Here is a 24,068-nt window from a genome sequence, read left to right on the forward strand (position 1 = left end):
CATAACAAAAAACTCTAATTAGTGCATATGTACTTACCAATTATTGTTTATATTTGTATATCTTAGTATTACCCAATAAGAACTTTGATATACTTTATGTTTTATTTTAAATCAGAATTCATATGATAAATTTTATTACTCAAAGTATTAATGTATGAGTATTTTAATTTTATTGCAATATTTGTACCAATTTCACTTCATTCACATGCTTATTTTATCTATTATTTAATGGATTAAATTTATCTTATTAGAGTGAATAACTCTAGTTTCACTTAGGTGTTCTGGATCTTGATTTGGCATTCCAAATTAAGAAACCTTCTACTAGTATTGATGAGAATAGCGATGATAAAAAAACTTTATATAGTTTGAGAAAGATTGAACAGTATGAATACTTTGACCACTATGAAATATGATGGTTTATGTACCATACATGAGCATATTCTTAGGATAACAAACTTAGCAGTAAAATTAAAGACTTTGGGGGATAAATGTGGATGAGTGCCATTAATGAATGTGGGAATCGATATACAAACTTAAACAAGACTCTTAAAAATGATGTCTTAAGAAATAATTGTGGATCAGTGTATATATATGAAGATTAGTGAAAGCAAATTTAATTTTCTAATTTGTATGTTAATAACATTATGTTTGCTACTAATGATTTTGGCTCATTACATGAAACCAAGAAATATATCTCTAAGAGTTTTGAAATAAAAGATATAGTAAAGGCAACTGATATGATTGGAACAAAAATATTTTGTGATAAATCATAAGGATTGTAAAGGTTGTCTTAAAAAATTTATATTAATAAAACTCTAAAGAGATTTAAGATAAATAAATGCTCAACAAGGATAGTTCCAATTCAGAAAGGAGGTAAATTTAACCTTAAACAATGTTCAGAAAATGAATTGGAATGAAAACAAATGAAAATATTCCTTATGCATTAGTTATTGAGAGTTTAATGTATGTTTAAACTTGCACAAGACAAGACATTAGTTTTAATGTTAGAATGTTGGGTAAGTATCAAAGTAATCCAAGTTTGGATCACTGGAAAGCTACAAAGTTTCAAAATACGTGCAAGGAACCGAGGATAATATACTTACTTATATAAGGTCCAGTTATCTTCAAACTATATTGGATGTGCTGATAAAAGAATTATGGAATCTGGAAATCATTGAAAATGGTAACATTAGTGGGTGTGAAATAATGCATAATATTAGCATCAAAGAAGTTAGGGTGGAAGTTGTTATACTCAAAACTTCCATAACTGTTGTTTCTCGCTATGGATTATGACTACGGAACTTTATTTCAAAACCTAAGGTTTTCGACAGTATAGTCAAATCACTGAAAATTAACTTTGTCATAGTCTTTTTCTCTAAAAACAACAAGTATTCTAAAAGTGCTAAGTATATAAAAATAAGATACTTTATTGTTAAAGAAGAATTTCATAGAAAAATAGTGTCAATTGAATACATTAGTACTAATCTTATTATTATAGATCCTTTAGCAAAAGAATCATCTCCCAAAACATTTAATGATCATGTTGAAAGGATGGGAATTATTTGCAAGAGGATTATCTCCCAAAACATTTAATAATCATGGTGAAAGGATGGAAATTATTGGATGTCATTAATGATATTACATTATGTTTATATTAAGTTTATGCATTTAATATTCTAAGCTCACTTATACATTTATGATATTTCTTGTTTTTTATTTGTATACATAATTGTTTTATAGTAGTGTTGACACGAAGTTAAAAGTTAATGTTGGGGTATATCAAATAGACTATGTCAAGAAAAAATGACATACAACCACTATGAATAATGACATAATATTATAGTCAATGTAAAAAAGATTTTGGTATAAAATTTTGTGCACATTACATTCTTCTTATTAAATTATGCAAGTAATATCATATGAGACAAGTGGGACAATATAAGACTTATGACTCACATGATATATTAAAAGTTTATTTTATTAAATATAATAGTATTTATTTGATAAAATAATTAATATTTAATAAGGTTTTTAAAACCTAAATTATATTGGCTAAGCTGAAGATTTGATTCCTTATATTGAAATGATATAACTCTATATGATGAAAAAAAATTTCTCTTTTAAGATTAAAAAAGGTGACTTTATGATGAAAAGAGATAACTTTTTGCTGATGAAAAGAGATAACTTTTTGCTGATGAAAAGATGTGTTTTTTTATGGGAAGTCAATATTAACTTTATGAATACGAGTTGGTTATCTCTTTACCCTTTACTTACATTACTACACACAACATACTAACAGTAACAAGTTACAAATAGAAAAAACTAATGTTCTTTTTATTTATCATTAAGTCAAAGGGTTAAACGAGAGAAATCAATATTTTTTAAATTTTTTTATCCATTCTTTCAATTATCCATGAATTCTCTTTATATTTTATATGTTTCAAAGTACAATAAATCAAGGTATGTTTTATATATTCAAACTATGTAAAAACATGATATTTAAGATTTATAGACATAATTAAATATTTCTTTATAAATGTAATAATGACTTACATTATAGGTATAATAATTTAAAGTTTAATTGTTTTACACTTGAATGTAATAATTATAACTTACATCATAATTAATAATAGTTTAATGTTTAATGTTTTTCATAAATGAAATTATGATTTACCACCACATGATAGTTTGATAATTAATTATTTCATGAATGAATGTAATTATGACTTATAATGTAGAGGGGAAAATTTTATGTATACTTATATTTTGGTATACAGTTAAATATATTGATGATGTATTATTGCGTGATTGATTTTTATTTTATTTTTAATTCAAAATAACCTACTCACGTGATAACATATTATCTGTGTATTAAAATATGTCTACACATAAATTTACCAAATGTTGAAGTTATGTTAACTAATTTGTAAACGATAGTAGTTATATTTCATGATCCTAATGGTAGGTATCACGAGGGTAACTTTTCTCAGGCAAAAGTTAAGCAAACAATGTTCTGCACTTGATTCAGCAACTTTTGCACCCTGTTAAATGTCACTTAATAGGCAAATCTGGCTTTCTAGCAAACCTAGAAACGACAATCTTAACTCGAACTGAATGTAAAGCCCATCAAGCAAATATCAAAAGCAATGTATAAGAAACAATTCGCAGCTTTTATTTCATCATGAAAAAAAAAATTTAGATTACAGTGCTCAATCACTGCTGACCTGTTTTCTAGTTTTACTGCTTAGTTTCGCACCCTCACTGGCTTACAACAAAACACGCCCAACCTTGATTTACAATGACTTAGACATACATTCGTACTCCTACTAATGCATTAAACACACTCAAACATTTAATATCTACTGGCACACACTGGCACACACTAGCACTCATTAGCACATTTATCCTCCTCTATATAGACATAGGACCAATAGTTACATAGGGTAGTTTGCATTACAAATTTTAGACATGCAGCTGACATCCTTATCTGTCTGGGGCATATCTCAACCACATATCCAAATAACTGCTATGTCAGCAAACTATTTATTAGGCCTTGCAACTGCTACTCACCCACAATGTTTATCACACATAAGTCACCCCGCTTATGCATCTGGTCCAACACACTCTACTTATATTGTTTAGCTCATCCTTGACCAGCCTCATGTCTCATTCTGGACTCGCTTGCACCCACCTCACATAAACGTCCCCACATGTTGACTCTTCCATTCATGCCATGCTCTTGACTTCCTTCACCATGTGAACCCCTTGGCTCACCTTGTCCCTTTCAAGGCATTGTTGCAACAATTTGGTGTTTGTGTCATGCACCGTCACCAACTCATCAGGCATAAGAGTTGCTCCTGCACGCACCTGTTTCGTTCTTCATACTTACATCTGCGTGCCTCGTGTGTTTTTGTTTTCCTCTATGCCTGTTTCACGCCTACATGTTCTTTCATGTGCATGCCTTTGCGTCCTAGTTGGTGCGTCGCCCCTATGCACCTGTGTTGTGCACTTCCGCACAACTCAACTATCTTGTCTGTGTGATGCTCCTCACACGCATGATCCTACATTCCCCATAGGTGTCTCTATGTCATGTGCCTACGGGGCCCCGCATTTCTCAGTGCCCATGCACCCCTGCTTATGTAGCTTTGCACATTTGCTCAAAGACACCATACATGTCTTAGTATGGCTTTGCCCATTGCCAAACACGTCAAATATCATCTCAAGCGGCTTTCGTCACTCCTTGAATTCTCAATTTCCTCAACCCACAACATTTCACCTGCACACTATTTAGGCATGCCAGCCATACCATCCTTTGACCTTTCGTCAAGTCCAACGTGCCAATCCAATGCACCGTTTGCCTTCGATTATCGAGGGTAGACGTGACAAACTCTAGAATAATGAGAATTCTCAATAAAAAAAATACAATTAGCACATTAGTTATGTTTATTTTTATTTATGTCGGTCTCAGAAACACAACTGTTCGTCTTTATTTAAAGTACAGGTTCCTAATAAAGGTCTACGTTTGTTCAAGTTCAATGTTCATCCAAGCTTAAAATATTATAGATGAGATGACTAAATATAAATGATTTTTACTGATAATTTAAATAAACGAAGTGTTCATGTGGCAGGAGGCTACAGTACTTGTTTATATGGAAATAAACAACAGTGTCCATGATAATGTTATCAGAATTTTCATAACACTGGGCACTTGGCAGATAAATCCATTTGGTCCCAAATGGCAGAAAACAGAAACAAACAAAGACTGAATAGTTTTTTATTAGAAATAAAAAAAGAGTCTGCCGTCTCTTGAAAGCTGATATTCAACCCATCACAATCCTCAACTAGTAGATATCAACCACCATTGACATACAAGCCAATAATATAGCAAATGACAAAGTCTCTGCTTTCGAATAATTTCCTTTTAAAATCCCCAACAAAACATCACATCTTCCAAATAACCCACCACGCCAATGCTTAAAATATTCCCCTCAATGACCTCTTTCGCCAATACATCACTGCCCATGTCATTGCTTTAAAACACAACTCTCAGCAAACCATATATTATTCAGCCTTTTTGGTCAATGACCAAAACGTAGCAAAACAATACAGCTTTCCCTTCTTTGGCAATTTCAAACACTCTTTCTTCTCAGGAACAATGACCATTGAAGAACCTGAGCCAAACCCCATCTCAGATCATATTCTTGACTGGCTCGAGGACTCTGTAACGTTCCTCCCATCATTCTTTGATGATCCTTACCATGCTGGCGGTATCGACACCTATCAGTGGTGGACACAAGGAGAGAATTTAGTCCAAGAACAGCTGATTAATGCAAGCGTTAGTCCTGTAGAGAACACAGATGTTGTTACTTTTACTAACGCTACTGCCATAATGCCTAGTGATTATTTAACCATTCCTAGCCCTCCGCAGCCATCGGATTCTTCGAAGAAACGGAGAAATGCTGATGACCCTCTTCCAAGATCAACACAAAGTCAACAGCAGAGGAAGAATCAGGTTCGTGGTCGGATCAATGAAAATGAAGAAGGGGATGAAGAAATTGTGACAGTTAAAAGGTCAGTTGGTAACAAGAAGAACTCAAACAAGACTTCAGGAAGTAACAATAATAACGGTAATAACAAGGATGGTAGATGGGCTGAGCAGTTGCTTAATCCTTGTGCCATGGCAGTCACAGCCGGTAACTTGACTCGTGTCCAACACCTTTTGTATGTCCTCCACGAGCTCGCCTCACCTACTGGTGACGCCAATCACCGGCTGGCAGCTCACGGACTCAGAGCCTTGACCTATCATTTGTCATCTTTATCATCTTCCTCTTCAACATCTACATCAATAGGGTCTGTTTTTGCTTCTACAGATCCGAAATTCTTCCAGAAATCTTTACTCAATTTCTATGATAAGAGTCCATGGTTTGCCTTCCCAAACAATATTGCAAACTCTTCTATCCTTCAAATTCTTGCTCAAGAACACGACAATTTGAGGAATCTTCACATTCTTGATATTGGCGTCTCTCATGGTGTGCAATGGCCTACACTTCTTGAGCCTCTTACAAGAAGACCAGGTGGTCCTCCTCCTCTAGTTCGCCTTACAATTGTAGCTCCGAGTGTTGAAAGTGATCAAAACACTGAGACCCCATTTTCGGTTGGTCCTCAAGGTGACAATTATTCCTTACAACTTCTCACTTTTGCCAAGTCTATGAACTTAAATTTACAAATCAACAGACTAGATAGCTACTCTTTACAAAATCTTAATGCACAAGTCATCAACCTTTCACCTGAAGAAACGTTAATCGTCTCTGCGCAATTTAGACTTCATCAGTTGAATCACAACACCCCGGATGAAAGAACTGAATTCTTGAGAATGATAAAAAGCTTGGAGCCAAAAGGAGTAATTCTCAGCGAAAACAACATGGATTGCAGCTGCAGCAGTTGTGGTGACTTTGCAACAGGTTTTGCGCGGCGAGTGGAGTACTTATGGAGATTTTTGGACTCAACAAGTGCAGCATTCAAAGGGCGAGAGAGTGAAGAAAGGAGAGTAATGGAAGGAGAGGCGGCGAAGGCGTTGACAAACAGGGGAGAGATGAATGAAGGGAAGGAAAAATGGTGTGAGAGAATGAGAGAAGTGGGGTTTGTTAAAGAAGCGTTTGGAGAAGATGTGATTGATGGAGGGAAGGCTTTGTTGAGAAAGTACGATAGCAACTGGGAAATGAGAGTTGATGAGAAAGATGGGTGTGTTGGGCTGTGGTGGAAAGCTCAGCCTGTATCTTTCAGTTCACTGTGGAAGCTGGAGAAGAAGGTGGAGATGAAAGTAAACGAAATCAGATCAAACATATAACAATCTTTTCTACTTTATATTTTGTGTACAAGCATTTCTGTGTAAATCTTGAACAGGATTCAGCCATGCATGACAATGCTGATTTTGTAATCCTTCTTGTTGTTTGGCAGCTCCATTAGCTTATCATCAGTGAACATTCCAGTTTGTGCTTATTTGCTGTGCAAGTTGTTGGGAAGAAAACAATCAGACTAGAAATACCAAAATCAAACTTTTTCCTATTTGATTGAACTATGTAACAGCAAACAATCAACCAAAATATAATTTTACCACACCCAATAATCAAAAGCAAATATAGTAGAAAAGAACACTACAATTTAACGTGAAAACCTCTCCAATATAAAAAGTAAAACCACAAAGTCTTACCCAACTAAACCAATCCACTATATAACATTATTTTTAGCCTACTAATAAGTGGGCAACTCTCCAAAACAACAAAACAAAGAAATAACACAATTACAGAAAAATAAGAAATATTATAGTAAACTCGAAAGCTTATATCTCACGTTATAGGCAAAAATAACAAATCTCCACCTTCCAAAGTATAACACCAGATGTTTCTAAAATATTATCAAAATCTGAGAACAATCCAACGGTAAACAAAAGAGAAAGAGATGTTTTTCTAAATAGAACTACACCAAACAATCAGCCATGTTTCAACATAAATAACTACTTACTTTAAAATTATACCACGATCTCCACTGTTTAGAATGAAACGATGGGTCTTCTAACAGTACACCAAAAATCAAAGTGATTCAAAGATGAAATGAAGAGAAAATAAAAATCTACTATAGATGTGCACTAAAAACCTAAAACGGTGTTTTTCTCTTTTCTCTCTTTATCTTAGTTTTAGTGTGTTATTGAATCTTTATTTTGACCTAATTTATTAATATAATTGATTAAGTTTTTTTATTAAATAAATTTGGATTTCTCCTTAAACGAAGGGGCCCAAAGCCCAACACAAATCCTCATATTATGTAATCATTAAATTAGAACAGGGTGTTTGTTTTTCACTTTATTGCGCTATTTCACTGGGGAGCTTTAATTTTAGTCAAGTAGCATTAACTCTCTTCGGTTTCGCCGTTTAAATTTGGGTGGATGCCTTGCCAAATGCCAACAAAATTTTAAAGATATGAAGACATCCACTAGTATATTATGTCGTGACGGTTACAATGTATTTATGCAAGGCCAAAAGACTTACTCCCACCCAAGGTTTAGTCCAGTATCAAAAATAATATTTATTAAGTTTTAAAAATTAAAATATTTACCAATCGTCTAATTTCTATTAAAATTTGTTATTAGTTATAAAAATAAAAATATCATTTAATTAGTAATATTAAAAACACTAAAATTTTATCCTCTTTTCTTATCTTATTTTTAAAAACCAATAAATTCTCTGATAACTTATTTTTAAAATTTTACTTTTTCCTCTTTTATCAATAATGATAGTAAGTTGGTAACCTAACCAACAATTCGGATGGCTACCTAACCAACAAAATTTTAAAGATTTGTAAACATGCAGCAGTATATCTTGTCCATGCGACGATTACAATGTCTTTATGGAAAGGGTTATAAATAAATTGACCAAAATTAAGGGGTGTACAAAACTTGACCAATTCTTTAGGGGTTGTACGGATATAACCAATATATTATACTTAGACGAAATTGTCTATATATAAACAACTCTTAAATTCATTTTTCACAATTGCAAAATACGTATGATAAACCCTTGTATTGAAAACAAATTATACATACCAAATTTCAATGAGATTTTTAACGATTTCAATCATGTTTCAGCAATTAAAAGGAGAGAAAAGTTTAATATATCGTTCTTTTGCTAGTGTTTATAACCTTCAATGGTAGCAAAAAAGCAATTTTAAATTTTAAATCAAACATAAACCATAAATCCATCTATAGTCTCTTGTTTTACAAAAATGTTATATCAATCAATTGATCTTTCGATTAAGTGAAAGTATTATATCAGCGTTTAGAGGCTCTTTCATCTTTCATAGGATATTGGAATGCGCCAACATATGCTCTCAATCCAAGCTTAAAACCACACTTTCGTATCTACATGAAAGATAAAGAGAAGGCCAAAAAGAGCACCAAAAGTTTGTTACAACGTGATGCACGGGTAAGGGTGCTTGGTGTACAAGCTTATGTAGTATGTTTTGGGTGAAAAGATTGTGAAATTATGAAATTGCATCTACTTATATAGATGTCAGGCATGACTATTCATCAAGGTGCATAGTCGTACATTGATCTTTATCCTTATCTTATATAATTTATGATATATACGAATTTTGGGTGGATAAAGATCATGGATAATGTTTATCCAAGGATCATGCATGCCCGTGCATAACACATGCACGGATATGCATAGAATTATCCTTACATATTTTATCCTTAACCAAATGGATAAAGCTCATCCTTCACAATTTCTATCACATTTAAACACCTTAGAATTATTACACTTTAGTTCCTATGTGCAATAAATTGTACTTTGAGCTCAAAAATATCTCAAGATTCGAAAGCATTTATTTGGATACTAGACTAAATTCATCTTGAATAATCTTATGTCTTTAGAGTTTGATTAATTCTTATTATGTATAACTCATAGGCTCTCTCTAGTAGGCCGATAGTGAATGAATTCGAAATCTTATGGGGAGAAAGAGCCTTTGCATGAGCGAGAGGTGTGAGGGAAAGTTATGGAAAAAAAATTTGTGCTAATTAGAATAAATTGGCCTTTTTTTACCAATACGAGAACTAGCACATAACTCCCTCAACTTTCTCTTGTTTTTAATATAATCCTCTCGGTTAACATCAATTCTTCTATCACCTCACAACTTGACAAAATAGCCAAATTCTCCCCATGATCATCCACTTCACACCACTGTTAATCTTAAATAATTATCTCTTACGTACCCACCCCCCTGGACCCGATAAGTCTTAAACTAAAAATTAAACATAGCATAAAGTACTTAAATAAGCTTAACACATGCATGTAAGGGTCACTATATTTTTTTTTATATATATATTGTTTTGTTATTATTAGGATTAAACTTTTTGATATTTTTATTAAAGAAATTAAAGATACTAAACTTTCACTATTTGTTATTACATGTATTAAAATATCACCTAGTTTCAAATGATGCCAAATATGAATGATATTGTATTTATTGTTAATAATGTTGATGTAGTCATTTGTCAGGCTGACAAAGACTAGTGACATAATGATGTGGACATTAAATCATACCAAAATAATAGCCACTAATAAGTAACTAATGTAAATGAAGAATGGTGAAATTACGAAATCGCATCTACTTATATAGATGTCATGCATGACTATTCATCAAGGTGTAAGGTCGTGCATTGATCTTTATTCTTATCATGTATAATTTATGATATATATATACGGATTTTGGGTCAATAAAGATCACGGATAATCCTTATCCAAAGATCATGCATACTCGTGCATGACACATGCACGAATATACATGGGTCAAAATTATTCATACAGATTTTATCCTTATCCAATTGATAAAGTTCATCCTTCACAATTCCTATCACAATCAAGTATCTTAGAATTATTACATTTTGGTCCCTAAGTGCAATAAATTGCACTTTGAGCCCAAAAATATCGCAAGACTCAAAAGCATCTATTCGAATATTGGACTACATTCATCTTAAATACTCTTATATCTCTAGAATTCGATCAACTCTTATTGTGTGCAACTTTTAGGTTCTCTATTAAATCCATAATGGACAGATTCAAAATCTTTTGGGGAGAGAGTCTCTTTGTGTGAGCAAGAGGTGTGTCGGGGAAGGTTACGGAATAAAATTTTTTATGTTAATTAAAATAAATAGGTCTTTTTTAACGAATATGAGAACTAGCACAGAATTCATTCAACTTTCTCTTGTTTCTAATTTAATCCTTTGGGTTAAATCAATTCTTCTCTCACCTCACAACTTGACAAAAGAACCAAATTCTCTCTTTGATCATACCACTTCTCACCGTTAATCTTAAATAAATATCTCTTATCCACCCCTTACACGCCCGGGAGTCTTAACCTAAAAATTAACCATAAAATGAAGTATTTGAATACCCTTAACACATACATGTAGGGGTTACTATCACCTAGTTTCAAATTACATTAAATATAAATGATGTTGCATTTATCGTTAATAATTTTGATGTGGTCATTTGTTGTGCTAACAAGGACTAGTGACATAATGATGTGGACATTAAATCATACAAAAATACAATAAAGCTATATATATCTATTTTTTTAGCATACAAATATATACACACTTATATGTGTTATCACATGATTGGATAATTTTGAATTAATGAAAAATTGATATTCAATCATATGATGACATATATAAGTATGTATACAATCGTGTACCTAAAGTAGATATGCATAATATTATTCACAAAAACAATAGCCACTAATAAGTAACTAACGTAAATGAAGACCGGTTGAAAAATGTATTAATAAAAAACAAAGTTGCATTTTTAACTTCAATCATATCTTGACTAAAGAACACAGAAGTAATCAAAACTCATCAAAAGGTAACTAAAAAGGAAAATTTTATCATAGAGTTTAAGAGCACCTTGGGCAGTCTACCTTTCCCTAGCCTCCTTAATAGTAGACAACTTGATACCCTTGCCCTCGGGAAGTGATACCCATGGCTTTGTTCCTTTACAATGGTAAACATTTTGTCAAGACTGAGTTTCAAACTCATAACCCGGGGCATCTTGGATATGGATGGTCTCAAAGTTGCCCTTATGCTTATCCCTATTCTTGATTACTCCAACACGACCACTATTCCTTCCGACAAACTCCAGTGACCATGACACTGCGAGATCAAAAAAGTTGAGCTTCATGAAGATCAAAATGTAGAAACAAGAAGGATAGATTCAAGGAATGATTAATGTATTGGTGGAGATGTGAAACCCATTGCCCATTACTGTAAAGAGGGAGATGTAAAAAGACTGCTAAATTGTTCACTCATTTTAATTCAATGTTTGGTTATATGAATTTGAAGATTTAAGTGTGGATTTAATTATGCGTAGGTTTTGCTTATTCTTAATGGTAAGTATTTGTTCTTGTTGTCTTCCATGGTTTTTGTGGAAATAAATTTAGGGCAATGGGTTAATTTAGTGATTGAAATTATTCATGTCAGCCTTTAAATCATCCATGTGATCCCAGGGTTATCTTGATCATTATTATTGAAATAAAACAAAAAAATACAACATTAATTTGAAATAACAGTAGAGGTCAGAGTGTGTTTATCTGACAAATTATAAGTTTAATCTTTTAAAAATGAAAGTTTGACCCCTTTAAAATGAAAAATCAAAATTTGATCCTTTTTATTAGAAAAAGAAAATGATAGTTGAGTACATCTAAATATTATTATCTTATGAGTAATAATACATTATATGCAAATTCTAATGTAAACTCTTTCGTACAAATTCAAGTATTCTAAAAAGTAATGTTATATGTACAACTTTTATACATAACTTTATATGCACATAACGATATATTATCATATGATTGAATAGTTAAAAATTAAAGATAAAATAATATTCAATCATATAATAACACATCATTATTTATGCATATAGTTTTATTAGGTTAAAAATTGATCATAGAAAACAAAACTTTAGCAGTTTGATGTATTAATTTTTTTTTCTTTATCAAAATAAATAAATCCTTCTGTTTGTGCTCTAAAACTTGGGCAAAAAGCTCAAAAGATGAAATTTATAAGTTTGAAACGAGGAATTTAGTGTCATAAGGTCCGTCTTTTGTTTGTGTCTTAACTTGTGCCGTAAGGGAGCTCAGATAATAAAAGTTGAGTTATATGAGAACTCTAAAGGGATAAGGTCCAAATAAAGGTGGCATTAGGCCAAGCGGGCTGAGCTTGATACGGCCCATCAAACCCATGTATCAAGCTAGCCCAACAAAATTTTGAAGGCACAGGACATAATGTACGGTCTTTGGGTCGGGCCCTTGTGGACCCTTAATGAGCTAGCCATGAGCCCTTAACTAACTGGCCTATAAAAAATATTTTATTTATTTTTAATTATGTAAAATTAATTATGTCTTCGTATTATTTATATTTGTATTCGAATTAAGCAAAATTTTAAAATTTTATTAAAAATATCTCACTTACGTGCAGATACACTTTTGTTGTCTGATTAAAAAAATAGTATAAATCAAATATAAAAATGGATATTAATAAAAAAAAGGAAAAGTATCAAAATATCAATCTATAATACTTTTTTTATTATTTTTGTTTTTTTCTTTTATTGTTAAACGATAAAAGTGCTCAAACGATTTAAACAAATTTATTTATATAGACTCAAATGAGAAGGAAAAAGCTCAATATAAAAATTGTCAGAGTGAATGCATACTTCTTATTCTCATATATCATTATAAAAATATCCTAGTTTGAAAATTCCAAATATAGTAAATAAAGCAAATGAGAGTGCTCTAAAAATTTAAAATAAAATCAACAGTATCAGACCATTTGGGACTGGCCCATAAATCTCTTACCTCATGGCCCTCTAAGCCCATGTGTCAGGCATAGCCCAATTTTTTCGGTGCCGGTCCAACACGGGCTGTGCCGAAATGCTCATACCCGGCCCAGCTCATTTATCATCTCTAGGTCCAGATATTTACTGACCACCCAACACTCAGCCGCACCAGATCAAGTTAAAAAGTGTTAACCGATGCCAACCTGATTAAATCATAGACCCAACACAACCCCATATTTTGGGTCGGTTTTATTTCTTCAGCCTGTTTCTTTTAGTTCATTGTGGCATCTGTGGCTGAGAGTAAATGAGATCAGATCAAATATATAACCATCTGTACTTCTTATTTACAAGCATTTCTGTGTAAAATTTGAACAGTTATCAGCCATGCATTTGCATGTTTCAATTTGTGTCAGTGAAATGCTTCAGTTGTACACATTTGCAAGAATATGAGAAGCATTTACAAGAATTGTACATTCACAAGAATTTTACACAGATCGACTAGTGAAAAAGAAGGCAACATTGAGTTACCAAACCATCAATCAAGAAAAAAATATCCGCATTGAATTCCTGATTGGCATGCGACAAATGGGACACTTAGGTGATATTTCCCGTTCAACTGATATGGCGCAACGATGACAACAAACAACATGCCCACATGGACCAAATACAGATGACCTCCTCCTCATCAGGCAGATCACACAAAGTTGCCCATCTGGAACATCTCCAGCTGCTTCATCGTCTCCAACCTGAGAATTTACATCATCTCTAGAAGCTTGAGTTGATTGCTGCAACCGTCTCAGCTCCCTACATTCTTTCCATCTATTCCAGTTCCTGGGCACAAATGTTGATTAATAGGTTCAGAACCAAATTTGCAATGATCAATATAATCCTTCACATTAGATTGAACTCGTTAAAATTTAGTGATGAAAGATGAATGGTAAGATACTGTCCTTTAAAACCAATGTACCTGAAAATAGCATACCCAAGGGTAACAAAAGACATCGAACCAAGAACAACACTACTCCAAAAGAGTACTTGTGACTTGAAGGCAAGATCTGCTACCATCTGATACTTAGTCATCTCAGTCCTGCAGAAGACCAGAATATTAGTTTCAACTAAAAATGGAATCTCCCAACTGACACCACAAGTATGCCAAATTTGTTAAGAAAATGCCAGCATAAAAGAAGATTTGTAGCCATATTGCTGGAATTGTATGTTCACAGACTTGGCAGTTTGATAGGTTAGCATACAAGGCACTATATGTTTTAATATGCTGAAAGAGGACACTCTTATTCTCAAATCTATTCCTACCAGATGAAAAAATGCATGGAATGAGGGAACTGGTCAAAGACCTTGCTGGAAACTCATCAAACCTTCAACTGTCTTTAGGATGAATGATAGTAAGATAAAATTCAATTAATATCAACACAATCAAGGAAGAGAGCAAGATTTAATTTAACAATTTTCATCACTGTCAAGGAAGAGAGAAACAGAATCCTAGACATGCATGGAATTTTTTTGCATTTCCAATTTCCAACAAAAAGACCTAACAGAAATTGTTCTTGAATAAAACACTAACAGAAAATAGGGAAGATCTTTGCAAGACTGGATCTCAGGGAATCCATTTTTTAAACTGCAGATACCAACGGCACTGATATTCTCTCCCAGTGGAAGAATCTTCTCTTCATCAAGCACACCAACCTTCAACAAGCAAACCAAGAAGGACATCATACTTTTGAAACAATAATGAGCTGATCATAAGACAGACAAAATGCAACTGCAGAACCAGATTTTTCAGTGTTGGCATATTTTCAGATACTCTATAATGCATTAGGCACTTTCCAACTTCACAAAATCTGAACTTACAGGGCACTCATGACCAAAAATTGTCTGAAGAAGTGCAAAAGGAGAAACATTAAAGGGTTGCAAATCATGGTAGACTCTAACAAGAGGCAAGCAATGCTTGGACCCTTCCATGTCCACAACAACATGATCAGATTGAGGCCACCAACCCCCTTCAACGAGAACAAAAGGAACCTGAATAACACAAATATATTAGATAAATCACAGCTAAAACAACCACAAATAAACTCAACATGAATAGCACAAATACAAACAACCTCCACAATGGTTATAAAGATTCAAATGGGTAAGAAGACAAAGTTGATAAAATCTAACGAAAACTACTAAATCACAATTGGAACACAAATAAGCTTCAACAAAATCTTAATTACAGCAACCAAGCCAACAGATATGAAAGACCTAAAAAATGAAGGAACAAAAGATAAAGATCTTATAACAAAGACCAAAATCAAAAAAATTTCCGAACTTAAGGATAAAGAACCACTACTTATGTTACATCAATACTCGTGAAGTGGCAGTGTCAGCCAAAAAAGGAAATAGACATGGGAGACTAAAACATGTTGAATAGATCTGAAATAAAACATGGAACTGGAATGGTTATCTACTGGAATCACAGGAAAAATGCTCTATGTATCCCGATACTGACAGAGAAGTATTATTTGCTTCAACTACATTCTTACTAAAAGCAACTAGGCTGCAAACATGTCAATTTGAATTTGCAAGGAATTATTTTACCATCCTCAAAGACGATTCCTTTTTTCTCCAAGATCTCCCGAAAATGGCGTGTATACCAGGAGTCCATCCCAGAAAGCCCCTCCATTCGTTGTATAGCCACTTTGCAAAACAAACCAGACAATCAGTTGAGTTGAACATAAATTAACTCATTAAAATTCAAAATGTAGAGAGAAAAAAAGTACTTTCTTGTTCTGCTACTTTAACAATAAACAAAGGTTGCTTCATTAGGGCACATCAATAAATCGAGTTCTCTGCTTACTAAACAAGACATTCATATTCTTCCTATGGGAGAAAGTTGTCCCAGATTACAATAAGCAAAATACCAACTACATCAACTTCATTAATCCTAAATAAAAATGAAAAAAAAAATCGCCCATCCACAAATTATATAGTTAATTCACAAAACTTTTCTTATGATTTGGAAGACAATCTTTCATAGCATATTCATGAGATCTAATATCACACATGAATTCAAACAAAAACATGCACATACATACACATACACACAGAAACCAAAATTTTTGGTCTATTAAATTGTTACATTTCTAATTTCAATATTGTCAAATTAACATATGTCCACAAACCCACCTTAATTTGACCACATTATAAATAAATAAATAATATTTCCAAAAAACATAAATTTAAAATTCTGAAGAATCCATACAGTTTGAGTTCGTTGAATTATAACAGCTTTGTCTCCACTGTAATGAGAGACCAAAACGCCGGTACCATTCGTCCAGTTCTTCCAATCCTTTCCATCAACTGCCGATTTTGCTTCCACGTGGCCACGCACGATCACAAGGCGACTTTTATTCTGCTCGTGATCAGACAGCTGCGATCTCTTGTCATCCTCTCCCAGAAGCGCGCGAAGATCGGAGACCCTAACTTGCGGAGCATTCTCGACTTTGCGTAGGGCGTGGGAAACACTGCGAAATTTAAAGAGCGTACGGACTGCGGTGTATGCTAGGGTTACGCCTAAAACGGCGCCGTCATAAGAAAGTAAGAACTGGCAGAGGATCGCGGCGAAGTCGTTCCCGTGCGATGACATTTCGATAATGTTTTGTTTGTCTGTTCTTCTTAGTCCCTTCTGGTCCTTGGACCCGTGAGGGGCAAGTGACGTGACGGACCACTGTCACTGGGCTGTGTTGGATTCACGTGAGGGAGGGTCAAGCGATTGAGTGGTGGACGAGAACTCCAGAGGGAATTATTTTGTAACACAAGAAGAGAGGTAGTTTTTGGATACAAATGTATGATTGTTCAGTTTGACCGATATGTCGTTTTTACTTTTTACGCTGTTGAATCAAACCATCGGCCGCATTACTTCTTTTGCAATTTACGAGTTACGACCGACGCCGCTTGTTTGTATTTCTTATATAACCGACATGTCGTTTTTTGTGTAGCTGTTTCTCGTGTCATTTGTCTCGGGCATACAGATTTGACTCAACGGAACTGCCCGTGAGACACCCCCGGGCACCCCAATTCTCGAGGTTCAATCTTTTGTGTACCTACTTTGGTCATAACGTCATTGGTTTCCTCCAACTTTAGATTTCCCAATCCCTTCTTCAACAATATGCTTGAATCTATCCCAACACTCTTTAATCCTGAAGCAAGATATCACTATAAATTTAACAACCTTATAAGTTTTTGTCATTTTACTATTTATATCACGGTGATTCACTTTGAGGTATAATGAGATTCTCTTGAGTTTTTTAATTTATGCTGTTGGTAGTGTAGGTTGTCTTGGTTAATAGACTTGTCGGCATGATCCTATCTTGGATTTGAGCATTCCTATGGGTTGGAAATTATTATGCCCAATTCTGTAAATTGATAACAAAAAAAATTCGTATACTCATATTATGAATCATTGGCCAAATGATCTATATCAACACGAGGGTATAATGTGAGTTATTTTTATGACGATCTCCATCAATATGAAAATATAATGTGAGTTATTTTTACGACTCCACGTATTGCCATTTAAAGAGACCTTAGATTTCTATGTTTACTAGTTTGATATTGCTGAGAGGAGAAGCTGAACAATAATGGCATGTCCAAATGGTGTTAGATAATAATGTGGATGTGTTATAAAATTTATATAACAAAAGGGAAAATTGAAGGAAAGATGAAAAGCTGGAGACGAATTAATAACCAATGTATGCACAGCATTTACAAATGAAGAGGGAAGGGGATATTTATACTAGTTCTGCCGCCTCAGTCCATGAGATAAAGCAATTTTCCAAGGTAATTTAATGCAAGCATCCCAAAGTCAAATTGCCTAACCATAATCATATTTTGGATACGATGGATGACAAACTATAATCATATGTATTTTCGATTAGTTTCATAGAGAGCTAGAATCTTTAAATGATTCAAAAATGTTACACCGAAATTCTGTTTGGTAGAGCATCGTAATAATGTTGTGTCATTATAAGTGAAAACATATGTCATTTATGAATAGGTCTTATGGGAGTCAAAAAGATAACTGGTATTTGTATATCCAATCAAACTAGGATTTTTAAGAAATTTGATAAAATAGAATAATTTCAAATCTCTAGTCCCACATAGATAACGAAGTATATGTTTAATTCCATTCCATGACAACAGATTGATGCAAAGCTAAATCAGGGCAATAAATTGACTACGAATGATATATTTGGTCTAGTGCATTAGGTCAAATATAATAGAGCTCTAATGGCATTAAGATATGATATTTCAAGACTGAACATCTTTTCATCTTCTTCTTTACGACGAAATGGGTCTTTTTTTGGATCGAGAGATCGAACAACCATTGGACTGTTCAAAGAATAAGTTTTATCCATATTAAAACATTTTAATAATTTTTCAATATACACTAATTGATAAATAAGTATTCAATTTGAATTGTGTTTGATCTGTATAATGAGACAATATTTTGTTTTCTCTAAATTCTTTATATCAAATTCCTTTTTCAGATACTCAGCAGTTTTTTAAATTTCTTTAGGAGTTTCAATTAAATTCATGTCATCAACATAAATTGTTATAATGACAAATCCTGATTGTGACCTTTTGATAAAGACATATGAGTATATAGAATCATTCACATAACTCTTTTTTTCCAAATATTTATTTAGGTGATTGTATCACATTTATTCGAATTATTTTAATCATACAATAATATTTATAATTTAATAAAATATATATCTCTTCAATTAACCCTTTTTTACTTTAAATAATTTATATTCTTTAAAAAGTTTAAATTTTTATACAAATAAATAATAACTTTGTTCGTTATAAAATTTATATAACTAAAAGAGGATTGAAAGAAAACTGAAGGAAAGATGAATGGCTGGAGACGAATTAATAATCAATGTATGCATAGCATCTACAAACGAAGAGGGGAGGGCATATTTACACTAGTTTTGCCGCCTCCGGTCCATGAGATAAAGTAATTTTCCGAGGCCATTCAATGCAGGCCACCCAAAGTCAATATTGCCTGCCCAAATGGCTCAAGTCTTTACAGGGTGGGAAAATTATTCACACGTCCACCAAATTATTTAATGCATTTCAATATTAAGCATGACCGTGGTGGAAAATCCCACGTATATTTAATTAGATGATAGACATATAAATAGATATTCAACTGTCAGCCATAACTCCTCCCAAACTGCCCTCCAACTTTCAAATCTAGCTGCCCATGTTAGTTAATATATTCGGATAGGTAGACCCAGACTCAATACTATGTGATAGTAAGTTCTTGTATACATTAAGCATTTTTCTTGAATAGAAAATGGAGAGCTTAGCTCACAAAAGTAAAGACTAACAAACATTGATTTAGCCTCACTACAAGCTTGAATGAAAAATGTTCAACATTAAACATATAGCAAGCAAGCTATAACTGACCCAAAACGAAAGATTTAATTAGACTGTTGAGTTGTGAAGGTGATTGAACGTTTGCAGCATGGCCTGTGTTCTTGATGATCTCCAGCCTTGATTTGGGTCCCAAGTTGCTGCATTTCATCAACATATATTTGTCAAAAATCACTTTAGGAACAAGCACTAGGTCAAAAGAAAGCTCTTCAACAAGCACTTATGCACCTGTGTAACTGATAGGCAAAGTCCAGTGGAAAGAAATTGTCTTGATCACCCCAAATTAGGAGAGTTTCCTTAACCCAAAATAAGATTTTATTAGTGAAACTTTGAAACGTTTTTGCAGAATTCGAAAGCCCCAAAATGAGAGCTATATGAGTATTATATTTTACTAAAAACTGAGTAAAATCCTCTGAAAAGTCGTTCTCTCTTGCCAATGTCAAACAGAAATTACCTGAGATAAAACGCTTATGTTTGCTTCTTTATACAGCAAATACTCTGCCAGCTGCTGCTTCTGCTTCCTCTGACTGTCATACATAATCTGGAAGAAATTTCTAAAAGTCACTGCAAACAGTTTTTTTAACTCTAACCTATAATCCAGAAATAAAGCTAACTCATCACCTTGATGAACTGGCGAAGCATAAAATCAGGGGCCCAATTGATGTGATTTTGATTGTAAACTGATAAATTCACCAGCAGCCTTAGATCTTGAGGACTTTGAGGAACCAGAATTCCCAGAAGAGGTTTTCCAATTCTTTTCAGATGCCTTTCTTTTTGATTCTCAGAGCAGCCAATTCCACTGCTCACAATCACAACCTTCTCAACCACCAGAGGATAAATCTCCGCCATACGGTATGCGACGTAACCGCCGTAACTGATGCCATAAAGCGAAAACCTCTCCACGCCCAATTTTTTCAGCCCTTCAACTACACAATCAGCCTGGAAAAAATCACTTCGCTCCAGCCTGGTAGTGTAGGATTTTCCGAAGAATAACAAATCTGGGATGTAAAGATTAAACTTGTTAGATAATGAACCAACTTGGTACACAAATTGCCACCTGGAATTCCCTCCATATCCATGAATAATCACCAGATCAGGCTTGCTGAATCTCCGGTGCTGGGGGGCCCAGAAATGCATGGTGGTTTTGTCATCTAAATCGATGGTGCATGGCGAGAGATTGCACATATGAAAATAAAGCGACAGCATTGTATCGATAAATGCGATGACGATCGGAACCTGGAAAATCCTGGAAAGGGTTTCTCGAAAGAACATGAATGTAACTGAGATTGAAAACCGGTGCAAATTTTGGAAGATGAAAAGAAAGTATCTGAAGATGAGTAGTAGAATGGATTTTGGTAAATCCATTTCTGGATCAATCTTCTTCTTCTCTTCCGGATGAAAGTGAGCTTCTTGTGTTTGTTCTTTATCTAGACAAAAAAAATGAGGAGAATATGTGAATATTATATTGTGAACCAAAAAATAAGACGTACAAGAGTTAGATAAAAGTTCAGCCTGGACAAATGAGATGGGTTAATTTTTTTCCCTGAAAGATGGTGATATTTCATAATCTTTATCCCCGATTCTATTGTCAAATACAATCGAGGTTGTTGCAATAAAATGATTATATAATTAATTAATGTCAATGATTAGAGTTTTTTAATTGGTTTCATCACACATAGAAGCCATGCTGGATTGGCTCCAACTTAGCCTATCGAGCTCATAGATCGGATCAGGTCCTAGGCATATATAGTAATGGGCCTTCAGCCCTGATCGGTCTATAGATTTTTGAAGGCCCAAGCCCGATCCTATATATAGGGTCGGGTTAAGCAGTCTGACTTATTTAAACAATTTTTTTAAATTTTAACTAAAACTTTTAAACATGAATTATTTTTTAATTATTAAAACTGAGAACAGTACCCCAAATATTTTATTTATAATATCTCATTTATAACAAAAAAAATATCGTGGTTATATGATCAAAAATATTATACATTTATAATATATTACAAATAAATTAATTTACATACTATATAATTACAAATATAAATAAAATATATATATACCATATCATTTATCTACTCGTCTTTAACATCCAAATTTTTTAATTCGTTTGATATTGGATTCATTTGACATTGAATCCATTTGTAATAATAAAATTGAAATAAAAATAAAATTATAAATACAAAAAATTATTATTTACAAATTCAGATAGTTTTGAAAGAAAATTGATAGGAGAAAATAAAATTGAGAATATAATGAAAGAATTGAGATTAAGAGATTTATAAATAAAATTAGAAATAAAAAATATTTGGATTAATTCATATAGAAAAAATAAAAAAAATTTAAAAAAATAATTGCTTGTGGCAGAAGCAATGAAGGCTTCTGCCTTTTTTTTGAAATTTGTAAACAACGTTGGACCAGATCAAGCCGACCTATAAGTCTAATATTAAAACTTATAGTTCAATCCGGAAAACTTATGAGTTAGACCTATGGTGCTATAATACCGAACTGAGCTTGAATTTTAAGCTTTGAGTCAAACCTTCATTTGACCCGACCCAGTTGATATGTCTAGGTTTGATATATATGTTTAAGAGAATAAGTTGAAATAACTAATAAAATAAACGTAACAAAAATTTTGGTTCAATGAACAAAATGTTTACATTCATCATTGTTATATTAGTTTGAGTATAGAATAAGAGTAATGCTATATGTGTTCATTTTTTATATATAATTTATATATATAGATAATATATCATCATATGATTTAATATTACTTTATATTTAGTAACAAATCATCCAATCACATAATAATATATCATCTGTATATAAGAATTATATACCAACAAGGGTTACACAGTTTTATTGATAATATAAAATAATGTGTAAGTTGTCGTGTTTTGTATTATTGTGTTCTTCTCTTTACTTTGTATTTATCTCTCCCTTTCTCTCTCATTTATATTTATTTATATACAAGATTTTTTAAAGAAAAAGTATATTCAAACTCTCCTAAATTACGATTTTAGTAATTCAAATTTAAATGCGGTAAAATTATGTCTAAAATCTTGTCTATAAAGAAGCTAGAGTATGGTCAAATTAGCTTTATGAGAATTTCATATTATAAATTCAAATGGATCTCGTTCTTAACAGAATTGTAACCACTGTTTTGTCTTAAAAAATTCTTTCATTTTACAAGTTGAAAAGTTGAAATCATCTAGTTGTTAGTTGTTTATCAAAATGTCAAAGCTTTCAATCTAATTTCAAAATGTTAGTTGTTAGTTGTTTATCTCTCCCTTTCTCTCTCATTTATATTTATTTATATACAAGATATTTTTTTAGAGAAAAAGTATATCCAAACTCTCTTAAATTAGGATTTTAGTAATTCAAATTTAAATGCGGTAAAATTATGTCTAAAATCTTGTCCATGGAGAAGCTAGAGTATGGTTAAATTAGCTTTATGAGAATTTTATATCATAAATTCAAATGGATCTCGTTCTTAACAGAATTGTAACCACTATTTTATCTTTAAAAATTTCTTTTTTTTTCAAATCGAAAAGTTGAAATCGTCTAGTTGTTAGTTGTTAGTTGTTAGTTGTTAGTTATTTATCAAAATGTCAAAGCTTTCAATCTGATTTCATTAAGCTTTGAGTTGAAACATTGTTTAGTTGTGTCAATAATCAATATACCATGACTCAAAATTACAACCATGGATGAGAACTATGTAGAGGGTGGCAAATTGAGAGGATTTTCAATATGTGATTAGACTGAGCTTTGATGGTTATAGTGAGGGACTACTTGAGTATTTTAGAGAGGGAAATATACAAGTCTCAAAATATTTATTTATACATTCATATAAAATATATATAAATATATTTTGGCACACTATTAAATTTCAAGGTATGAATTATTGGCTTTATACAAAAAAGATAAAAATACTTTTATAATAATTACGCAAGGAAACTATTCTTTTATAATTTATTTAACAATTTTTCTTGAATGATGAATGATATACATGTTAGAAATTTCGGATATAAGGTAATATTTATTATGTTTTAATTTCATAAAACCAGATAATTAATCTAAATAAATGGTCTAGTATGAGTCTTTAGTTATTTGACGTTTAATGAGAAGCCCAAATAATCTCTTATAAATTAGATAATTCATTGCTTTAAAATCTAATTTTAATACGTTTATCTATTTAAAGTCATTATAAAAAGATTTCTTCGTAACGTGTTTTCA

At 32.6% G+C, this 24,068-nt stretch overlaps 3 protein-coding genes across 3 annotated transcripts; 1 reads left to right on the forward strand and 2 right to left on the reverse strand.

Moving 5' to 3' along the window:
- Positions 1 to 5,028: 5,028 nt before the first annotated feature.
- LOC123219572 (protein NODULATION SIGNALING PATHWAY 1) lies at positions 5,029 to 6,981 on the forward strand. The gene has a single exon (XM_044641577.1). The coding sequence runs from the start codon at positions 5,156 to 5,158 to the stop codon at positions 6,845 to 6,847; it is 1,692 nt and encodes a 563-aa protein (XP_044497512.1). The 5' UTR covers positions 5,029 to 5,155; the 3' UTR covers positions 6,848 to 6,981.
- A 6,727-nt stretch (positions 6,982 to 13,708) lies between these two features.
- LOC123217888 (E3 ubiquitin-protein ligase SPL2-like) lies at positions 13,709 to 17,226 on the reverse strand. The gene is made up of 6 exons (XM_044638960.1): positions 16,651 to 17,226; positions 15,987 to 16,085; positions 15,255 to 15,425; positions 14,968 to 15,089; positions 14,356 to 14,475; positions 13,709 to 14,219 (listed from the first exon to the last, which is right to left on the reverse strand). The coding sequence occupies exons 1-6, from the start codon at positions 17,032 to 17,034 to the stop codon at positions 13,928 to 13,930; spliced, it is 1,188 nt and encodes a 395-aa protein (XP_044494895.1). The 5' UTR covers positions 17,035 to 17,226; the 3' UTR covers positions 13,709 to 13,927.
- Positions 17,227 to 19,702: 2,476 nt separating this feature from the next.
- Positions 19,703 to 21,331, reverse strand: LOC123218523 (2-hydroxy-6-oxononadienedioate/2-hydroxy-6-oxononatrienedioate hydrolase-like). Its single transcript, XM_044639993.1, has 4 exons — positions 20,454 to 21,331; positions 20,287 to 20,373; positions 20,061 to 20,128; positions 19,703 to 19,972 (listed from the first exon to the last, which is right to left on the reverse strand). Exons 1-4 carry the CDS (start codon positions 21,195 to 21,197, stop codon positions 19,855 to 19,857), a joined length of 1,017 nt encoding a protein of 338 aa, XP_044495928.1. The 5' UTR covers positions 21,198 to 21,331; the 3' UTR covers positions 19,703 to 19,854.
- Positions 21,332 to 24,068: the final 2,737 nt, after the last annotated feature.

Source organism: Mangifera indica, chromosome 6 (genome assembly GCF_011075055.1).
Source record: "Mangifera indica cultivar Alphonso chromosome 6, CATAS_Mindica_2.1, whole genome shotgun sequence".
Taxonomy (NCBI): Eukaryota; Viridiplantae; Streptophyta; class Magnoliopsida; order Sapindales; family Anacardiaceae; genus Mangifera; species Mangifera indica.